Below are 22047 nucleotides of genomic sequence, written 5' to 3' on the forward strand. Positions count from 1 at the left end.
GTTCGGCCTTGAAGTGACACATGAAGTGCGACACATTCTTTACCTAGTATGTTGCTCAAAGTTCGCGGTGTGTCTATGGAGGTGTTCTTGAGGAATCGGCAGCAAGGCAAGATGGGCATTGATCGAACCGCGTCTGCGTTTGTGTCGAAAGTTTGCTGATGCGTGGTTTCTGCACCCCGTTCTATTCAAAATATGTCTAGCCTCTGCATTCTCTCGCTTGTGCTGTCAGTGCTGTTTGGCAGTAACATGCGCGGATATTTCCACGCAAACTCACTTGTTGCTTGAAGTGATATGTTTGAAGACATGCTGCAGTCAAAACCACAAGTTTCCTTCGGTTGCCTATCAAAACCCCAAATGGCGGTTCATGGCTGTTAGTGAACAACAATGCGTTAAGTGTGCAGTGTGCGTTCCGGTGATTAGTGTGGTTCTCGGGCTCTACTGCCTGTTTATGTGGCTGCAATGTTGCGTTTTTGTGTGTGCATGTTTGCGTGTGTACAGAATTTAGAGGGGGGTCATGTTATTTCTTGAAAATTTCAATGCAGTTCGGAATATACTTATTGTCAATCAGGGTAGTCATATCTGACAAACAGGCTCTGGAGCTGTATTTCGAGAGCGAAGGCAGGATTAGGGCTTTCTCATTTCTAGATATGCCTTCTTTCTTTCATTTGCTATTGTGCAACGAAATCCTAATTTCCAATAACAGATCAAATGCGTAAAACCGTGGGTTTAGGGTTTGATACCGAATTCTTTAAGTGAAACTTCACTTTACCAATGCCCACACGTGCAATTTTCTACATTTTGAGTGAATGTATAGCGATTTTTGCATTCGTCACTGTAAGTTGTTTATCTGGTTTATTTCTCAATGTATACTTGGAATCTCAGTGTCATTAACATAATCGAGCTACAAGACCTCCAAAATGGTAAAAGTCAACTTGAGGCTCCACATCATGAAAGTGTGCAGAACCTGAAGCACAGGGCTTTTGATTGTCATATTGGCCAGCATTCATTTCGTTTCTTTCACGATTTTTTTAACCACATGCGATTCTGAGATGTGCAACCACACTGTATAAGTATCATTTTAAAGAAAGAATCTTTAAGTGTCCCAACTTGTGCAACAAAGTGCGATAAAAACACCCCCTTACTTTATGCAGTCCACATCGTTTACTTTAATAGGATCGAATATAATGCCTGTGCAGCTGTGCCCATTGTATTTCGATAAAAAAAATTACAGGGACATATATACCATGCTGGTTCGATTGCACACAGGCCTTTTTATAGTAGGACTTTTATCGAAAACACATTATTTAACAAATCCATAGGTGCACTTGCTATTCAGGAAGTTCTGCTACAATGAGTGCACACGGTCATCTTGCAAGTTTCATAGCTTCTTGAGACAAGGGGCATCGAGACTATGAGTTTGATTCTCTACACACTCCTTCATAATTGAGGAGGCTCTGTCCCTAACATCGTGTGATTGGTTGCGATCGTACATGTGCCGCGTGCTTGTGTAAAAAAATAATTTTCACTTGTAAGACCAGCTTAGTTGGCTCAGTGGCTGCCGTTTCTGTTCTTTGTGTGAAGTTTTCTTTTTTTGAACTTCACCGTATAGGTGCTACAAATGCTTTCTGATGGGGGCAGAGTTCAGGCATGTTTGTGGACCATGGTTTAGTTATACATTGCCACCGCAGTGGTTACAGTGCTCGACTGGTGATTCGAAAAACACAGGTTTGGTTTTAGTCATGGTGGTCGTGTTTCAATGGAGACGTAGTCCTATACGCCCATGTACAGTGCGATTTCAGTTCATCTCAAAGAACTTCATGCGGTTGTCTAGAGTTCTCCACTGAAGTGCCTCATGGCTCAAGTTACTTTTAGACATCAAGCCACATAAACCAACCAACTTTAGCTAACAGTTAGTGGTGGCTTGCAACAGCACTCTGTCTGTTCCAGAAACCACAAGAGTGTCAAGCAATGATATGCAGTTTTTGCTCAGTTATAAACCAGTATTAAGAAGGGTACTGTAGGTACAGGGCTGACAGGCCCACCTATACAAATAGGTGCATTCTGCATGTGTAAGGCCTACTGGCTTAGTAAAAGCAGGACGAAAGCAAAAAACTTCAATTATTATGACAGCGCAGTAGATCACAAATTAGAAAAAGGTATCACAGAGCTTTCAGACATTATAGAAAGAAAATCTGGTTTATTCCATTGATAAAAAGCAGAACTTGGAACATTTGGGCGGTGAACTTGGTGAATTCAGAACTTGGAATGCTTGCCTAGGCATAAAAGCTGTCTTCAGGGCTTTAAACTAATGTAACTAACCCTATACAGAGCTCATCTTAAATCAGGGAAAAATGCATTGTTGTAACAAGACGTTGTGTTGATGCATTAGGTAAAAACATTTGCCGCGAACAGCCTTTTGAAAATCTTCAGAAATTGTTGAATGCAATCCACACGTTAAGTCGGATTCTCCGCACAGATTCTTCAAGCCTAGAAGTCATTTGTGCATAGGCTGCTGGGAAGTTTTCGGCAGGCCATCTGTCAAATATTGTTGTAGGCACTTTCGATAAATGATGTTTAATGATTTTTGTTTGATCAAATATTTATACCGCATGCTTGTTAGTTTTGTTGCCAGCATTAGCAATGCTCACTGTTAAAGCTGCGTGTTGCAGCCACGGCCTGTCAGCGCTGACTAACACTCCCCAGGATTAAATGCATGGGTATATCCTATGAAGTGGACAAGAGAATTACCAACGCTCTAACTCATGTGGCAGATATCGGATACATGACTCAAAGGTTGCAAATTTGGTCACTGCCAGTGACAAGGTGCCCTTTTTACTGCCCACTTTACTTTCTTCACATATGTATCATAATTATTGGAAATAACATCCCCTATGCCTTTTTGAAAATATTGTCTGTTAGTTCTTATTGATACGGTGTCTAAAAAAAAATTAGCCTTTGAAATTCCCCTTCTTTCCTTTAGTAATGGATTTTAGTAATGTTTAATTTCTATGAAAGGTTAGACAGAAGATGCAGTCCTATATATGTATAGTATAACAATGTGTGAAGGAATGAAATGTGTTTATAGAATATAGGATATAGGAAGATACCTGTTTACAGGTGAAGGAAGTTAATTTAAATTTCAACCCAATGGGAGTCTTCAAACTGACATTCTAAGGATAGATAAATTTAAGGTCACCTTAAAAGTTAGAATTGTCATCGGGACTCCTAAGAAATAGTGTGATATACAGCACCAGGTATTTTACATTACGAGTCAGGCAGCAAAGCATCACCTGATGACGTCGCCTTGCGTAAACGTCACACGATGACGTCATCATATTGCATCTAGCTTGGCGAAAGGTGGTCCAATCACGGAGGCAATGCAGAAGCAGGTAAGGTGTCTCCGATCTGACAGTCAGCGCTTTATCACTTTAGGTACCGAATGCTTTCGAAAGGTGGCGGGGCAGTATCAGTACATCGACTGAGAAGAAAGAGAAGATATGGCTGTCGCCTTCGAGTCGTCTTAAGTGCATGCGTGTAAGGAACCCTGTCGGTTTTCCTTCCTGTGCACTGTAGTAGCCAGCCACCAGTATTCTTTGTTAACATCCAATTATGTAATCGTGTGTGTTGCAATTCGTAATGTATCAACTAAAAAGGGGGGGGGGCGCTGGGATGACCCCCCCATAATGGGAAACTCTGTGGACGCTTATCATTATAATCATATGCGTCCACATTTTGAATACTCTAGAGTATTCACCATAGTTTTTTAACCAAGCAATTAAACACAATTAAGAATAAACTGATGATAACATTCATACTGATAATTGTTGCAAGTTTATGTGACCTGTGATAGCTGCGATGCCGGTCAATTTGTGGTGCAGCGAAGCTGTTTCTTCTAAGTATGTTTCATTAGGAACCTCATATTGATAGGTGTGCTTGGGGGGGGAGGCTCAGGAGGGCGGCTGTTTTCCCTAGCCATCTAAAAGAGGGGGGTAGGTGCAAAGTCTGACATTGACTTGATAGGGTAAGTAGAGCTCTGCGCACGCCTATACTCATGCTAACGATAGAACCCTATGTTAATTTATTATTTATAAATAGAAACTAATGCTGGACCTTAGCTCATTTTTGATTGATATGTGGGGTTTAACGTCCCAAAACCACTATATGATTATGAGAGACGCTGTAGTGGAGGGCTCCGGAAATTTAGATCACCTGGGGTTCTTTAACGTGCACCCAAATCTGAGCACACGGGCCTACAACATTTCCGCCTCCATCGGAAATGCAGCCGCCGCAGCCGGGATTCGAACCCGCGCCCTGCGGGTCAGCAGCCGAGTACCTTAGCCACTAGACCACCGCGGCGGGGCCCTTAGCTCATTTTTATGCTGCAAATTAAGTTCCAAATAGATTCCCGAGTATCGTACTAAAGCTTCTGCAACCTAACAGGCCTGTGATGCTGAACCGAATGGCATGGAACCGTGTGTCAACGAGGAGCCGAAAAGAAACTATTTCGACATTGCACCACTCTTACGGCAGCATGAAAACAAGCTCCGACGGGAAATAGTTCAGCTCACCATCAGGTATACGCTTTCCTTTTTACAATTGTGAAGTTGGCTTTCCTGCTTTGCCGTTTGAACAAGTAATGGCGGTATGTCAAGCAATGCAAACAGTCTGTTCAAGCGTGGTTTGCTTACACAATGACTTGTAAAAGGTTCAGTTGCTTTTTTTTATTATATAAAGCCTCATAATAGATGAGCCCCAGCACGTCCACCAAGGACTGCCTGCGTCCGTGCTTGAAGCACGATGGGTTCCGCCATTGCTTGTTCAGATATGCAGTGCAGAGAAACGCACTTGCGATTCATGAAAACGTTCTTTGAACAGTCCAACACAGTGGCGGATTCAGAGGGAGACCCCTAATTTCAGTGCTTGTAGTCCACCTCCCGTCACCAATTAAAAAAAAATGAGGGAATCCATTGTGAGCACTCAATAACAGTATTTATGCTATGAAGGGGTTTTCTCTCTACATAATAAAAAAAAAAGTCATGACCAAGCCTCTTCTCTAATGTTACTTCAGGCCAACGCTTTGAGATACAGTATTTGAAAACGTTGTTTTGATATCGGGCCCAAACGAGTTAGCTGCCAGCCTTTCTTCGTACAATATTACAATTCGTTTACATCGAATACGCTGCTTCGCCCTTGCGGTGAAACTGGTTTTTTGTTCTTCGTTATGGAGTATTTAGGATTATGAACCAAGCAGCTCAGCAATGAATTAGGGTGATCCGAATCGCCATTCGCGAAATTTTATGGCGACGGCGTTTTATACTTCTCGCGCGAGCGTGACGTTGGCGTGAAAAGCTCGCGTGTCATGCGCGGTCACACGAACACCTGCGCTCTTCGTGGTTAGAAGCGCAAGATCAGTGCTTTAACATCGCATTTGCTGCGTTAGTGTCGCTAAAAAAGATGAAGAAATCGGTGTTCGCGTGATATGAAGTGCATAGTAGGATCACCGCTGCGAATGGCTTTCATGTTCAAGTTGTCTCAAGTGAGAGTGACACTCCAACACGCACGGACACTGAGCGTTTAAGGCGAAAAACTTGGATGCTCCATGAGACGCAAAATGTGACTGGCGTGGCGTGCCGTCTCCACCGACACCAATGATGAATTAATTTATCATCACGTGATGCCACAGACTGCCAAATTTGTGACGTCGTCGTGACATCACTTTGGCATCACATCATGTGACGTCATGCGATGACGTTATCCACGATATTATCACCAGGTCAAAGGTGGTAAAACTGCTTCTTGGACGAGTTCTTTCATCTTTAGGATATATTCACCAGCGCAAAAAGATCAAACACTTGGAAGAAACACACATACAGCGCTGTGTGTGTTTCTTCTTAAGTGTGTCGTTTTTTTTTCTGCTGGTGAATTTCTGAAATGTGGGCAGCAATTTAAATTATGTGTGAAATATATATGGCACCATCTATGCCCTCTTCATTTTTTGTCTGGCTTTCTAAAGCTGGCACACATCGTTTAGCCTTTATGTTTATTCATTGAGAAACCTATTGACCCCCTGCACTCATTCCCTCTCAATTTCTTTTTCAGCCGATAACAGGCACTGAAAGGCATTGACGTGGTCAGGGGGAAGAGGGAAAATGAGGGCGAGGGTTGACGCTATCCCCCTGAAAATCATTACAGTTTGTATATGTGCACATACGCATACAAAAACACGAAACATTCTTCCCCCCTCTTCACCCTCCCCCGAAAAAAAATTATGGACCACCTTCCCGAAAGAAACCCTGATGGGATGCGAAGCAGCAGCGGTGCTCACGGCGTTGACCCAGTGGAAACGGGCATCAATGCGGGTGCTTGAAGAACTGTTTGTAGCGAAACTCGGTGTAGCGTTTATTCGAGTAAACGTTTGTTTGAAATGCAAAGACACGGGAGGTGGGTTCGATTTCTGGCAAGTTTCATCGCAGATAAACGAGCCTATGAGCGTTTAAAATCGACGTGCGGTTGCGCGTTGCGGGTGGTGGAGAGGGTTAAGGGGGAAAGAAGTGTGTTCCGAGCGGGCGGAGGAGCTGGAAGCTGCAGGTGCCGTGGCGAGCGTGCTGCGGGTGAGGGAAAGAGTGACGTCAGCAAACTCCTGCGAGAGAGGCGTGCGGGGGGAGTGTGACGTCCACGCGCAGTTTCAGCGTGACCTACTTGGCACAGCTCCAACACCTGCGGCGAGGAGAACGCGTTGTGGTGCGTTCGTAAGGACTAGTACGAACTCCCCCTGGGCACGTTACTAGAAATAACTAGTAACACGCCCACGAGGACAGGTATACCCTTTTACAAATATAGGTGTACCTATTGAAACGTCGGTCAGACTGTTTTTGTCACTATAATCTTGTTTATACAACTTCTATTGCACATTGGTTTATACTGGTATCTTGTTATGTCTCATATAAAAGCAAATAATCAGGCACGTGAAGTGAAGGTGAAAGGATGAAAAAGTATCAAGTTGAATGAGTGTTTCCGCCAGCTTGTTGCAATAATGTATGCCATTCCTGTGAAAATAGGATTTCTGCTTTAGTCAGCAGTATTGATGGCAAGCAGATACACTGACATTTTGCCGCTATAACAACAAAAAACTCCTTTTAATTTTTTTAAAAATCCGTGGCCAACGTGTGCAAGCAACAAAGTGTCACGGAAGATCAGTGTGCATGAGCATCGCTTGTAGTTCACAGCGATGCATGTGGGTATTTGCGAACACGTTCATCGAGACAGCGTACTGTTTTTTGCATGTATAACTTGTAGGCCTATGTGGGTATTCGAGTGCTTCGAGTAGTCGAACAATTTTTTTTTGCATTGGAAATTTTTTCGAAACCAACCTAAATTTCCGAAGTTTTTAAGTATCTGGGAACGAACAAATTGACATATTTTACGGCATGTTTCGTGCTTGAAAAGGCGGTTTCTCTGCAACAAGAAGCGCTAGGCTGCGAAACCACCTACTTGAGTCAAATCAGCACTGCCGGAAAGCGGCACTTGATGCTGAAGATTGTCTTATCTGCACACTGATTAATTTTAGAGGCGGAGATCATTAGGGTTTACCCTTGTTGTCCGATGTCACGGCGTCAACTCTGTGTCACAACACTAGCTACACAGCTGTTAAAAAATAAACAAATGGTACTATTAACAAATGGAAGCAAAACAAACGTAGCTAGACAATATAAAACAACGAGAAGCACATACAGATCATACTTTATATTACGCCTAAAAGCGTGTTACATCGACCAGCAATGGGCCGTCCAGCAGGCCCACGAAGCGGCCGCCAGGTACTCCCTGTCGGTCCCTACGTGGGAGACGCCCGCTACGCGCTAAGCGCGTCCTGCAGGACTGAAATAACGTTTTTTCATTCCATTCCATTCCATGGACTAACATGGAATAATCACTACTAAATTTAAATATAAACACATAGTTATGCTCATAACTTGCACTTGAATAGTATCCAAGTTCTCCCTTTATTAAAATTCGCCGCAAAATAATTCGATATTGAATGTCATTCCCATCGACATCGCTTCGAACCACAGAAACTCAAAGGGTCCTCTATGCAATCACTAACAGTAGTCACAGGCTGAACTGGACACTAAAGAGCAAAACGAGTTTTCGTGTATTGGTAAAGTGCAATTACACAATCCTGAAAACGCCACTCTCACAGCGACAAGATGCTTGGTAAACGAAAGATGCTTGGTAAGCGCGAGAACGGGCAAAAAGAAAATGTGGGTGGAGATGCCATCTTGAGATTACCGCACCAGACACCGTGACATCATAAATTTTAAAGGCATCTACTGGGGTACTACGGAGCTTCTAATCCATAAAATTGAAGTGCACTGTCATTTGTGGGTGCCATATGGCTAGCATGTTTCAAAAAATTTCATCGAGCCAATGTCGGGAAACTTCAAAAAATGCGTTAAAAATTTCTGACGTCACATGCAGAGATTTCAGGGTGAAATTTAGAGGGCCAGTAAACGATCCAGAGGTCCTGAAATTGTTATAAGAAGAAATGTATGCGCCTTTGCTCTGTGAACATGTTGCCGCAAGAATTTTGCGAGTACGTGCTATATTAAGGAAGTTACAGGGTTAGAACATCAGCCTCAGCTGGTTTCAAATTTCGACCTATTATGCGCAAATCACCGATCGGCGACATTGCGTCACTGCAGCGCATGGAAGGAGGATTAATCAGTTGTAAAGAAGCGCTGGAATCGTTTTTCAAGAAGGAGGGCCTGCGCGGCGCGCAGCGCTGTAATATTTGGGAAAGGTGACTTCCATGGTCTACTCTACGAATTGCTGAGCTTCTTTGGGGGGTGGCGGTTGGGGTGAAAGTGTAACAAAACAAGTTGGAGCCTGTTGACTGGCACTTTAAAGATTGAACTATAACCTTGATTTTGTCCGCTAATAATGAACCTTTAACATGGAGGCATATGACATTAGAGTTCTCAGAGTGCAGTTTGTTAATTTAAACCAAGTCATTGTTTTTCGCTTCTTTTTTGGTGCTCCCTCTAAATCTCCTTTGTTTCTTCTCAGTCGATATAGTAATCCTTCCCTGCCATCTTCCGAAAGCTCTTTGAGCCTATGTTTGCACTGCCTCCAGGATCCAAGGCCCTGCAAACCTTCTGCACTTCACGTGGTTTTGCTCAACCTCGTGTGATCGGTGATCCGCCGTGCTGAAGCAGGTGTTGTAATTGATTGATTTGTGGGGTTTAACGTCCCAAAACCACCATATGTCTATGAGAGACGCCGTAGTGGAAGGCTCCGGAAATTTTGACCAGCTGGGGTTCTTTAACGTGCACCCAAATCTGAGCACACGGGCCTACAACATTTCCGCCTCCATCGGAAATGCAGCCGCCGCAGCCGGGATTTGAACCCGCGACCTGCGGGTCAGCAGCCGAGTACCTTAGCCACCAGACCACCGCGGCGGGGCAAGGAGGTGTTGTAAAGCTCGGCTGCTGATCTGTATATAGTCACAGGTTCCATCGCTGCCGCGGTCGCCTTTCGATGAAGGTGAAATGCGAGCGTACACTGTGCGATATCAGCGTCCCGACAAATAACACCAAACGGTCAGAATTTCTGGAGCCCCCATTTACGGCGGTGTTTCTTACCACCATATCGTGGGTTTGGCACGTATTAACTCATATGATATTATTATTATTATTATTATTATTATTATTATTATTATTATTATTATTATTATTATTATTATTATTATTGTTATTATTATTATCCTCGCTCGGCACACTTTTCGCCTACTAACGATGTCATACGATTACGTCATGTGACATCTTATTTTGTTACGTCGGGATGACGCCACAAAATATGGCGATGTGTGACGTCATCGCGTGACCATTCTTTGCATATTTCGTGCGGACACGGCCGGCGCTGGACAGCGCCGATGCCATACGGTCGATTTTAGCATTCGATGATGCATCTCAGAGTAGAAAGTTCTGGTTCTGGTGTGGCTCGGGAGGTGGTGGAGGGGGAGGGGGTGCAAGTGATTCTTTGCACCGCCCTGCCCGACGCCAACGATCGGGGCCGTTCTCCCTTGCTTCGCAGACTCGACTCCTCTTCTGGCCGAAAGAAGAAGCACGACAGCAAGCGGGAGCAGAAGCACTGGGAGCAACTGAGGAACTCCATTCTTGACGCTCAGCAGGGGGGTGCCCTCTCCTACAGTCTACCCAACCTTGAGCAGATCGAACAAGTCGTGCTGAACAAGCGCTTGTCCTCGAGCGACGTCCGCAGCATGCTCCCGGAGGGCTCCGTGAGTCAAGCCGATGAAGAGGTCGACGAGGGATTTAGGACTCCAGTGTCAGTATGTGCCTCGGGCTATGCTTCCGGGTGTTCCTCGCCCCAGTCGCTGAAGGTGAGTCTGGCTGTCTTTAGTAACAGTGAAATAAAACTCGCAGGGTGCCTCGTGCATTCACAAGACAACTCGAATTCTTCTCCTTCTCCTTCTTCTCCTTCTCCTCCTTCTTGTCCTTCTCCTCCTTCTTGTCCTTCTCCTCCTTCTTGTCCTCTTCCTCCTCCTTCTCCTCCTTCTCCTCCTTCTCCTCCTCCTCATACTTCTCCTCCTCCTCCTCATACTTCTCCTTCTCCTCCTCATACTTCTCCTTCTCCTCCTCCTCCCCCTTCTCCTTCTTCTCAGTCGATGGTCGATGTGTTATAATGGAGAAGGTAACACGAGCCATGACTTCACGTGGCAATGCCAAGCGACATCTTCATTTTTTCCTCTTGAGGTGAACGCACGCCTTTCGGCTTTGTTCATCGTCCAAAGGAGGTCGCCACAACGTCATCACGTGGTGTTACGTCGCATGACGTCACGCCAGCATTTGTTACGTTACAGTGACATCACGAATTTCGGTGATCCGTGACGTGTAGATGACGTCATAGAGTGACGGCATCAGGTCACTAGTTTTTGCATCGCTCGTATACCCGACGCCGCGACAGTCGCCGCCGCCGGTCGAATTTCCCCTTCGATGAGGCGTTTAAGGGTTTCGCATCGAAAGTTGGCTCGTAGCCTGCCGAGTGAGTTTACTGCCTCGTTTTTCACAGGAACCAGTAATCTGTGTCGTGCACTTTCTCTGTGTAAGCGTCGTCAGCTTCCATTTCTACTGAATGCAGTAAATGGAGCTATAAAAGGTAAACATAAAAATAAACGACGTTTAAACTTCACGTTCAAGAGTAGAACGCGATAACATAATGACACCTCGTTCTCCTTGCCTTCCTAATCCGCAACCGGGTTTCGCTTCTCAGTTGACAACTCAACTCTGGAATCGGCACGAAACGCGCACTTCAGCCTCACTATATATGACCAGCTCAGAGTAATGGATGGAACGTTAAGTTCGTTGGCGAGTTTCCTACAGTCAACGCCTACAGCCGCCAACCCGAGACTCGATCGAGGCGTCTGAGCTATACTGTTATTTGGGTTAGTAACGCACGTTTTTTTAGAAGTTGGATCCTAGCTGATGCAGCACAAGGGAGCGCCAAAGAAATGAAGACGCGAGCAAGGAACCCATAGGACAGTCGCTAAATCTTCAAGTGCGGAGTTAACAGTTGACAAATGAGCGTCTATCCTTCGCGTCTCTCGATACAGTTTCCGTTTCAAGTGCTGAGGGGACTTGGCTGTCGCAAACCACATTTAGCATACAGGACAGTGTACAGGGTTGCGGCGATGGCGTAGTGGTTAGAGCATCCGCCTCGCATGCAAGAGGTCCGTGGTTCAAATCCCGGTACCGCGCAGTTCCCAACCGGATTAAAAAAAAAAAATCCGCGTGTTGATGGAACTGCATTAAGAGGCCTGTGGTGCGGCCTCACCGGCAAACACCGCCGAGCACGCACTCCCTCACCAGAGAAGGATTGGCCACCCTGGTGCAGTATCTGGCCACTACCTCCCACATGCTTACGTCAAATAACTCACGGCCCTCAGTCCCCAGCAGCTGCGAAGCAACTGATCATGGCGGCGGTCAGATCTGCAACGCAGCAGAGGGTGCTAAGAATCTCTGGATCCGGACAGGCCGCCATTGGAACCTGAACTTGGCAACGTTTAATGCTAGAACCTTATCTAGTGAGGGAAGTCTAGCTGTACTATTCGAGGAGCTAGAGGGTGTTAAATGGGATATAATAGGGCTCAGTGAGGTTAGGAGGACAGATGAGGCCTATACGGTGCTACAGAATGGGCACGTCCTTTGCTACAGGGGCTTGGCAGACAGAAGAGAACTGGGAGTGGGGTTCCTAATTCACAGAAACATAGCTGGCAACATAGAGGAATACTATAGCATTAATGAAAGGGTGGTAGGTATCGTAATTAAACTGAATAAAAGATACAAGATGAAGGTAGTACAGGCTTACGCGCCTACATCCAGCCATGATGACGCTTCAGTTGAAAGCTTCTATGAAGACGTGGAATCGGCAATGAGTAAGGTAAAAACACAGTATACTATAGTGATGGGCGACTTTAATGCAAAGGTAGGGAAGAAGCAGGCTGGAGACCAGGCAGTAGGAGATTATGGCATCGGTACTAGAAACGCCAGAGGAGAGCTACTAGTAGAATTCGCAGAACGCAATAATTTACGGATTTTGAATACCTTCTACCGAAAACGAGAAAACCGCAAGTGGACATGGAGGAGCCCTAATGGCGAAAATAAGAACGAAATAGACTTTATAATGAGTGCACAACCTGGAATCGTGCAGGATGTGGAAGTGATTGGCAAGGTACGATGCAGTGACCATAGAATAGTACGGTCTCGAATTCGCCTAGACTTGAAGAAGGAACGACAGAAACTGCTACGCAAGAAGCCAATCAATCAGCTAGCACTAAGAGGGAAAGTACAGGAATTCAGAGTGTCGCTGCAGAACAGGTACTCGGCTCTTAGTGAGGAAACGAACCTTAGCGTAGATACAATGAATGATAATCTAACGAGTATCATTACGGAGTGTGCAGTGGAAGTTGGAGGCAGGGTAGTTAGACAGGACACTGGCAAGCTTTCCCAGGAAACGAAGAACCTAATTAAGAAGCGTCAAATCATAAAAGTGTCAAGTACAACAGACAAAATAGAACTGGCAGAGCTTTCGAAGTTGATTAATAGACGTAAGGTATGCGATGTAAGAAGGTATAACATGGAGAGAATTGAGCACGCTCTGAAAAACGGAGGAAGTGTCAAAGCATTGAAGAGGAAACTTGGGATAGGCAAAAGTCGGATGTATGCACTAAGGGACAAAGAAGGCAAAATAACTACCAATATGGATAGGATAGTTAAAATAGCAGAGGAGTTTTACAGAGATCTGTACAGTAGCCGTGACAACCACGGCCTTAATACTATAAGAACTAGCAGTAGCCCAGATTACACCCCACCAGTAATGATAGAAGAAGTCAGGAAAGCTTTGGAGAGCATGCAAAGGGGCAAAGCTGCTGGTGAGGATCAGGTAACATCAGATCTGCTAAAAGATGCAGGACAGATTGTGTTAGAAAAACTAGCCACACTGTTTACGAGGTGTCTCCTGACGGGAAGAGTACCAGAGTCTTGGAAGAACGCTAACATCATCTTAATACATAAGAAAGGAGATGACAAGGACTTGAAGAATTACAGGCCGATCAGCTTGCTCTCTGTAGTATACAAGCTATTTACAAAGGTAATTGCTAACAGAGTAAAGAAAACATTAGAATTCAATCAACCAAAGGAACAAGCAGGATTTCGAACAGGCTACTCAACAATTGACCACATTCATACTATCAATCAGGTAATAGAGAAATGCTCAGAGTATAACCAACCCCTATACATAGCCTTCATAGATTACGAGAAAGCGTTTGATTCAGTAGAAATATCAGCCGTCATGCAAACACTGCGGAATCAGGGCGTAGATGAAGTATATATCAACATTCTGGAAGAAATCTACAGGGGATCAACTGCTACCATAGTGCTTCATAAAGAAAGCAACAGAATACCAATCAAGAAGGGTGTAAGGCAGGGGGACACAATTTCCCCAATGCTATTTACCGCGTGCTTACAGGAGGTTTTCAGAAGCCTAGAATGGGAACAGTTAGGGATAAGAGTCAATGGAGAATACCTTAGTAACCTGCGCTTCGCCGATGACATTGCATTGCTGAGTAACTCGGGGGACGAATTGCAACTCATGATTACGGAGCTAGACAAGGAGAGCAGAAAGGTGGGTATTAAAATTAATCTGCAGAAAACGAAAGTAATGTACAACAACCTCGGCAAGGAGCAGCGCTTCGAGATAGGTAATAGTGCACTTGAAGTTGTAAAAGACTATGTCTACTTAGGGCAGGTAATAACCGCAGAGCCGAACCACGAGACTGAAGTAACTAGAAGAATAAGAATGGGGTGGAGCACATTTGGCAAGCACTCTCAAATTATGACAGGTAGTTTGCCACTATCCCTCAAGAGGAAGGTATATAACAGCTGTATCTTGCCGGTACTTAGCTACGGAGCAGAAACCTGGAGACTTACAAAGAGGGTTCAGCTTAAATTGAGGACGACGCAGCGAGCAATGGAAAGAAAAATGGTAGGTGTAACCTTAAGAGACAAGAAGAGAGCAGAGTGGATTAGGGAACAAACGGGGGTTAAGGATATCATAGCTGAAATCAAAAAGAAGAAATGGACATGGGCAGGGCATGTAGCGCGTAGACAGGATAACCGCTGGTCATTAAGGGTAACTGACTGGATTCCCAGAGAAGGCAAGCGGGTTAGGGGGAGACAGAAGGTTAGGTGGGCAGATGAGATTAAGAAGTTTGCGGGTATAAATTGGCAGCAGCAAGCACAGGACCGGGTTAACTGGCGGAACATGGGAGAGGCCTTTGTCCTGCAGTGGACGTAGTCAGGCTGATGATGATGATGATGACAGTGTACAGTCGAGGACTCGTGCCACGACATTAATGAGAATGTCAAAGAAAGTATAGCTGATGTTATTAGAAGTAATTGTAATGTAAATGTGAAGAAAGGAAAGTGAACGAAAAGATGAATTGCCTCCGGTAGGATCCGAACACGCGACATTCGAATAACGCCTGCGATGCCCTAATACTGAGCTATGGTGGCGGTCATCCTGCCGTCCACTTTATACGGTGCATATGTGCGTTTAAAAGTGGGAGCGCCAGGCAGCGCCACCTGTTGTTGCCATAGCCTGCTGTAGGATATTGAGTACACGCTCTCGACGAAGGGAAGTCCTCTTCTTCTTTGTTTTTCGAGCACCTTGCTGATGTTCTGAAGTGCGGACGTTACTAATACGGCTAGAGGAATAGGACAACAGGAATCAGGTATAGAAATAGAAATCGAGAAATAGAAAGAGAGAGGAAAAAAGGTTTAGAAATAGAGAAGAAGAGACAAAAATCTGCGAAAGTTGGACTAGAGAACAAGAGTGAGATCATCAAAGATAGAGAAAAAAAAATAGACGCTGAAAAGACTTCCCGGCTTCGCACTGTCTTCAGGCTTGGTTGGTAACCTTTGGGCGAAGCTGCATTTATTGCTTTTTAGCACTTATTTGTTCCGCGTCATGCCAATTGTGAGCTGGGAGGAATGCTGAAGCACAATGATGGTGTGCAGTCTCCAAAAAGTGATGCAGTCCTGGCTGATCCTGGAACTTCGGGGCGTCCGAGCAGCGCCATGCCATCCTATTCTTCTTGCACTGCCCTCGTGCAACGCTGGAGAAGTCCGGACCACAGGTGGGCTCAATCATACGCGATGAAAGCAGTGCGCAAAAACAGGCAGCGCGCGAGGGACATGAAGACGATATAGCACTCGTCCCAACTTGTCTATCTTGAAGTCTTCTATTTCACTCTGCTTGAGACCATGAACCAACTTGCCCGGTGTCTATATCATTATGTTAAGGCTGATGTATGACGCAGCACAATAGACTGATGATCTTATGTTAATGTACAAACGGAAAGAACCATCGTCAAAAGGTATGCACTCATGATGGAGGCGCAGCCAGAAATTTTTCTTGTGGTCAAGCAAACTTTACGCATATTCATACGCTTGTTCGTACGCATGTGTTCATATGTACACATGTATATTTTATGTATATTTCGGGGGGTGGAGAGGACTGGCGCCCCTCAGGCGGAAAGGGGATTCAGTTTATCCCCTCCCCCCCCCCCCCCCTCAGTACGTTAAACACTCATGACTACGATTTCGAGACAGGTGCTGTCATTTCAGGGCGGCGGCAACGACGTCCTACCGTAACTCAACGGGAAATAGACGAAAAAAATTATGTCGAAAATGTATAAAAAATGGTAATCTAAGCCGATACGTACTCGTACTGCAGAGACCCACTCGAACACTCCGGCAAGTTACGTGAAAAAAGTATATCTGGTCGGTCAGCCGGCCAAAGAACTTCATTGAAATGCCCTGCGAGTTGGTACGGAGGGCGAAATGATCCGCCTGTAGGTGATGGCTAGGAGTTGGAGTGCTGGTGGATTTCTCGGCCCTCAAGGGCAGAGCAGCGCAACAGTCTCCCAGTCGGTGCGGGTGCGATGGCTAGATGCTGTTTCCCCACTACAGGTCGTCATCGCTCATCATTCACGTAGTATTCTTTGCAGAATCACTCTATGACTGCAGTCTCTTACATTTATCTGCCTTTCCTATGTCTGGGTAAAGGAATGCGAGGTCACTGAGTTCGGGTAATTAATATTTTACAATCCGGCCTGACGGACATTCATAATGGTTCTAATGCTCTGGCAAACCACACACCTTGCAGTGCGATACTGCTATCTTACCAAAATGATGCATTGGGCTTCTGCTGTACGAAATGATGAGTCAGTTCGATAACTACTTTTTTTTCTTGAGATTCACTTTTTCCGCATATTTCTAATTCCCTTAAAGAAGTAACAACACGAATTTAAAATGTTTTGAGATTGTTGTTCTCAATAAGAACATGGGTTTCGAGAACCCTAATAATAATATGGGAGTGCCTGGGAATTCATCGCATGTATTTTAATACCACCATTACATTAACAAGCCCCGGCTGCGGCGGCTGCATTTCCGACGGAGGCGAAAATACTGTAGGCCCGTGTGCTCTAGATTTGGGTGCACGGTAAAGAACCCCAGGTGGTCGAAATTTCCGGAGCCCTCCACTACGGCGTCCCTCATAATCATATGATGGTTTTGGGACGTTAATCCCCACACGAATGAAATCAATCAACTTTAAAAAGCCAGTTTTGGTTTCGACATCAAAGAGGCAGCTTCTCCGTGACGTTCCTAGAGCACTGTAGTGACGTCCCATGTCAGTGTGACGTCACGCGAAGATAGGAATTCGCGATGTATTAGCGGCAGACTAGCCATCTGCTCGTTATACACGTAAGCAGTGATGAATGAACTGTCCCCGACAGTGATTAATGCAATTCAGGTTGCATGCAGGACGCAGAATTCTCGAACTCAGGGGAACTAAGCTTGATTGATTGATTGATATGTGGGGTTTAACGTCCCAAAACCACCATATGATTATGAGAGACGCCGTAGTGGAGGGCTCCGGAAATTTAGACCACCTGGGGTTCTTTAACGTGCACCCAAATCTGAGCACACGGGCCTTCAACATTTCCGCCTCCATCGGAAATGCAGCCGCCGCAGCCGGGATTCGATCCCGCGACCTGCGGGTCAGCAGCCGAGTACCTTAGCCACTAGACCACCGCGGCGGGGCAGGGGAACTAAGCTGGCTCGTAAAAACGGTTGAATGGGCGGGCGCTTGTCAGTGTCTTTCCTGTCCGTGTCTGCGTATCGCGCTCGTATTTCAATCTATCATGAGTTGACCCTTCGGGAAATGTTCAGTGCGATGTGGCCGGCTTGCTGGTGTCCAGCGATGAAAACGTTAAGAATAAAAATATTTCTTACGCGCTTGCAGACTTTGGTGTGTTGAGATTGTTAACACTGTATACCAAACAAACGGAAAATGTCTTATTTTTTTATGTCTCAACTTGCGTCAGTACTCTCTTATGATAGATGCAGGTGTCCCCGCAATATACAATGTCGCCCTAGTGGTAAAATCCCAATCTATTTCTGAACATGGCGCCTACAGCGGCCAGATATTGAAACATCAAATTCGTGCACGGCAGGTGCATCACAAAAGCAAATAAGGCACCTGAGCACGCAGAAGCAACATTCGATCGAGTTTTCGAGCTCGCACGGTCCACCACTAGGCCTGGTCAGCCTCGATCGCTCGCTATGCAGCTTAAATATTCATTCTAAAAGAGACGGGGTGTGCATACACGAACATTAGGAGGAGGTCAGGACACCACAAACGCCTAAAAGTGTGGGGGGTGGGATATCCCGACTTGTGTCCGAGTTTGTACGTCCGTTCTATTCTAGAATGAATGCGTACCAACTCGGCTCTCTCTTACTCAAAGCTTCAGCGTGCAGTTACGTGAGCCAAAGGTTATCGTGTGGTCCGTTATTGTGCTCTAGTTTTTAAACATGTGACTGGAAATAATGAATCAGCCCAGAGTTCTTTTGTTGTTTTTTTCAAACACATCGCAACGTTGATTTTCTGAAAAGAGGTTACTAAGTTGCAGAAGACAGTGAGGGCACCGAGAGCCAAATTGCCGGCAACAAACACCTGCAGAATGGAAATAAACTTTTGAAGTTATTGTTTAGATAAGAACAAAAGTCCAATAGGTTGGTATTAGTTGTTAATAACCCAATAATACTAACGGTGGGTTTTACGTCAGAAAATTATGATAAGGTTAGGAGGGTCGCCGGAGTGAATGGCTCCAGGAATTCAGACCATCTTGTGTTTTTCAACGTGCATGTAAACTGAAATGAAGTACATGAGCCTCTAGAATTCAGCGTCAATGAAAGTATGGCCACCGCGGCCGGTATTCGATCCCGTGACCTTCGGGTCTGCAGTCGAACATTATACCCACTAAATTACCGCAGCGGGTAATTATTATTCTGATTCACATGTTAGTCAACAAGGAACCAAAGCAAATTACTGACCCATCCGACCTTTTCTGCAGCCCAAAGCCGAGCGAAGAGCGGAAGCGCCTAGTACAGTCGCCAGTTCGGATCCCAGAAGCGGAGTCGAGGAGCCGGTCACCGGTTCGACAGCGGGAAGCTGGAGCTTCGAGTGAAGGAACGGCCCATCGATATCGCCACAGTTGTCATAGCGAGCAGGATCAAGAAAGACAGTCGGAAGCGCGGGAAGAAGAGTCCGCCGAGATAAGAAGGTCCGCTGTAACGCTCGAAGAAATGCACGCGTCGCTAGACCGGCTAACGAGGATCCTAAGAGAGATCGCATTGCTTATCAACGTAAGCCCGGCACAAAGGGAGAGATTGGGTGAGGCCCATCGTCAAAGACCGTCCAGGAGTCTGGCGTCGATGAGGATCTCGGGCCTAACTCGGAGCATCAGCCGACAGCACAGTCCCTCGTTGCGCGAAAGTCTGTCGCTTTCGGGATCACAGGCACCACCTGTTCGGGAATCAGGCCACCCTGCGAGACCCGTCTCTTCGCGGGACACCACTTGCGTCACGCCTTCCGACAATGAAGAGGGTCGGGAGTCTCATCGGCAAAAAGGCAAGCATCCTAAGGTTCGGCGACGTCAAGGACAACATTCCGTTCCACAGACACACGTCATGCTTGCACCGAGAAGAGCCAGTGAGAATGAGGTCGTTATACAAAGCGTTTCGGCGGTGACTTCGCACGTTCCGTCTGATTTCGACTCTGCTAGCGGCAGCGAGGACGTCTCCAGCTTATCTTCGAAAAGTGGGAGTGACTCCGAGATTTCTATTTCTCTGGAGGCAGACAGCGGTGGCGAAGAGCGTAACCGCGTCGTCCCGAAGGATCGCCCTGCGAGAACTTCTTCTCGGCCTGCGTCCGTTCGCTCCGACGACGAGAGAACGCTTCTCTCGTCGCAGGCGCGATCTCCCGAGTTCTTCGAGGAGCACCCGCCCTTCCTTCCTCACGACGCGCTGCCGGCCGACCACGGTGCCTTCGAAGCAGCTTCACTCCAGGAAGACGAAGACTACGGCCGTCTGAGTCCCGGTGAAGTCCCGTTCAGCTCTGAAGGCCCAGTTCCTTTGGTTGAGCCCACGTTTCCGGTCCTGGAGATGCAGGGCGGAGGACAGGGGCGAGGTTTCAGAGGCATCGCCAGGGGTTCGTGCTGGTCCGATCCCGGACATTTCGGGAGCGAGCCGTTGAACGTCGAGAACTTCGATGATGACGTCGACGCGTTTCCCCTGTTTCGTAGTGCCGACGACCGCTTGTCGCCCAGTGGGATACCGTTGGAGCAAGGCGCTAGGGATGAGGACATGTCTCAACACATCTGGCGATGGGCTAACAGCGAGACCGGCCGCGTCATAGACGAGGCTGCCATGCGGAGACTCGAGCTCTTCAAGACGACCTACGGCGGCAACATTGATGGGCAGCCGCCCCACATGGTATGGACTGCTGCTTTTGAATGAAAGAAAAAATATTGCGTAGGAACAATCCGATTAGCTGCGTGAACACCTAGGTCAAGTAATACTTGTTTTACACCTGCTACAGGACAACTCACATGATACTTTGCTTGTGGCGACCAAAAAGCGACTCGGAGATGCTGATGTTCACACCTTAAATGCGACATATACCAGTCGACACGTAGCATTTACGTATTCACTCATTGATATAGCCGGAGAAAATAAGCCAAGAATAAGCCAAGACGAATGGATGGTTACTTCCCATCCGTTCGTCTCGTATGAGTGAGTGGGGGATACTTGGGGCGCGTTCTCCTCGCAAGCTGACGTCACTATAGGCCCTGCCTTTATCCCTGAGGATTGGCCCCCGTGTGAATCCCCCTTTAGGAGCAAACGACAAGTGAGAATTTTCGTGTAGATACTGCTTTAAGCAATCGCTCCCGCTTTCATCGCTCTCTCTCTCTCTCTCTCTCTCTCTCTCTCTTTCTTGCTGTCGTGTGCCTTACGACGTGGTGGGACCAGAAATCCGCCAACCTGCGGCTGTCGTCGACTCCGAAACGTGTCGGCCAGCGGATGTGCCAGGTGGAAGTCGTGTGCATCATCACGCCCATCGCTGAAGAGACAAACAGCGAGCCGACGAGCACGTCGCGCATGCAGGCGGCCCGTGCAACGAGCCTGCCTGAGCGAAAAGCCCAGTGACGAAAGTCACGGGGGCTCGCTTCGTCGTCCACCTCTGTCCGAGAGTGCGGCTGCACAAGTTACGAATCACTGAGGATCTGATAAAGGCGAGTTTCACTTGGATCGGCAGTCTGAGCAGGATCCTACTTTTATGCTTTAGCTCAAGGGAACACGAGGAGTAAGACTGTGGTTCGGTGACGTGGCTGACATCACAAGCTTACATAATAGCGCCAACTAGGAAAAGAAAGACAGGAGAAAAGAAGTAGTATTAAGAAGAGAGACACGAGTTGTATCACGTCCTTTTCACTTTTCCAAAATGAGATGCAGCTGTTTGATATGAGAGCGCAATCAGTTTTTGCCAATATTGATGCATGCATGCGCTGATAATTTTAGTCTGTTTGCATGCAGATTCAAATTAGCAGCTGAATTTTAATGCCCGATATTTTCGCTTCCTCTTGCTTCGGTTATTGTGTCTATTTTCTAAGTTTGCGCTATGGAGTACCACTTTGGAAACGCGAGGGCAATCCCAGTAATTGCCAACACTTGTACGTGGTGCCATGTCGTGGACGCAGCAACGGCTTTCTACTATAACCGAGTGGGAAGTAGGCGAAAAAAAAAGGGGGTCCTATATTCAAAAAAAGTGAGTTATCAAAAACGACTGCGGATTACAGCAAAGACCTGCTGGTAAACTGACAAAATTGCAGTATCGTATACTACAAAGCCGGTCGCTTAAACACCACACTTTAGAAACACACTGCGCCCTATTGTAAAATATCAAACACCCTGAAAAGCCACGCGGTTTGTAGTGCGACAGTGAAGTTTCACCAGAATGTCTAGATAAGTCGCTGCTGTTCAGAACCGGGCGCCGTTTATAGATAACTATCTTTTCTCACCAGATAAGCCACCCGTCACTGACGAGAGATGGCGCTAAGTACACACATCC

The 22047-nt window shown here is 46.3% G+C and overlaps 2 protein-coding genes across 3 annotated transcripts in view; one reads left to right on the forward strand and one right to left on the reverse strand.

Annotated features, from left to right (window-relative positions):
* Nucleotides 1-22047, reverse strand: part of LOC119163474 (uncharacterized) — a 403044-nt gene that overhangs the window by 14776 nt on the left and 366221 nt on the right. The window lies entirely within an intron of this gene.
* LOC142771544 (uncharacterized) lies at nucleotides 98-21214 on the forward strand. Its single transcript, XM_075873141.1, has 5 exons — nucleotides 98-4574; nucleotides 10090-10396; nucleotides 15591-15709; nucleotides 18992-20411; nucleotides 20949-21214. Exons 1-5 carry the CDS (start codon nucleotides 4465-4467, stop codon nucleotides 21123-21125), a joined length of 2133 nt encoding a protein of 710 aa, XP_075729256.1. The 5' UTR covers nucleotides 98-4464; the 3' UTR covers nucleotides 21126-21214.

This window comes from Rhipicephalus microplus, chromosome 9 (genome assembly GCF_043290135.1).
Source record: "Rhipicephalus microplus isolate Deutch F79 chromosome 9, USDA_Rmic, whole genome shotgun sequence".
Classification (NCBI taxonomy): domain Eukaryota; kingdom Metazoa; phylum Arthropoda; class Arachnida; order Ixodida; family Ixodidae; genus Rhipicephalus; species Rhipicephalus microplus.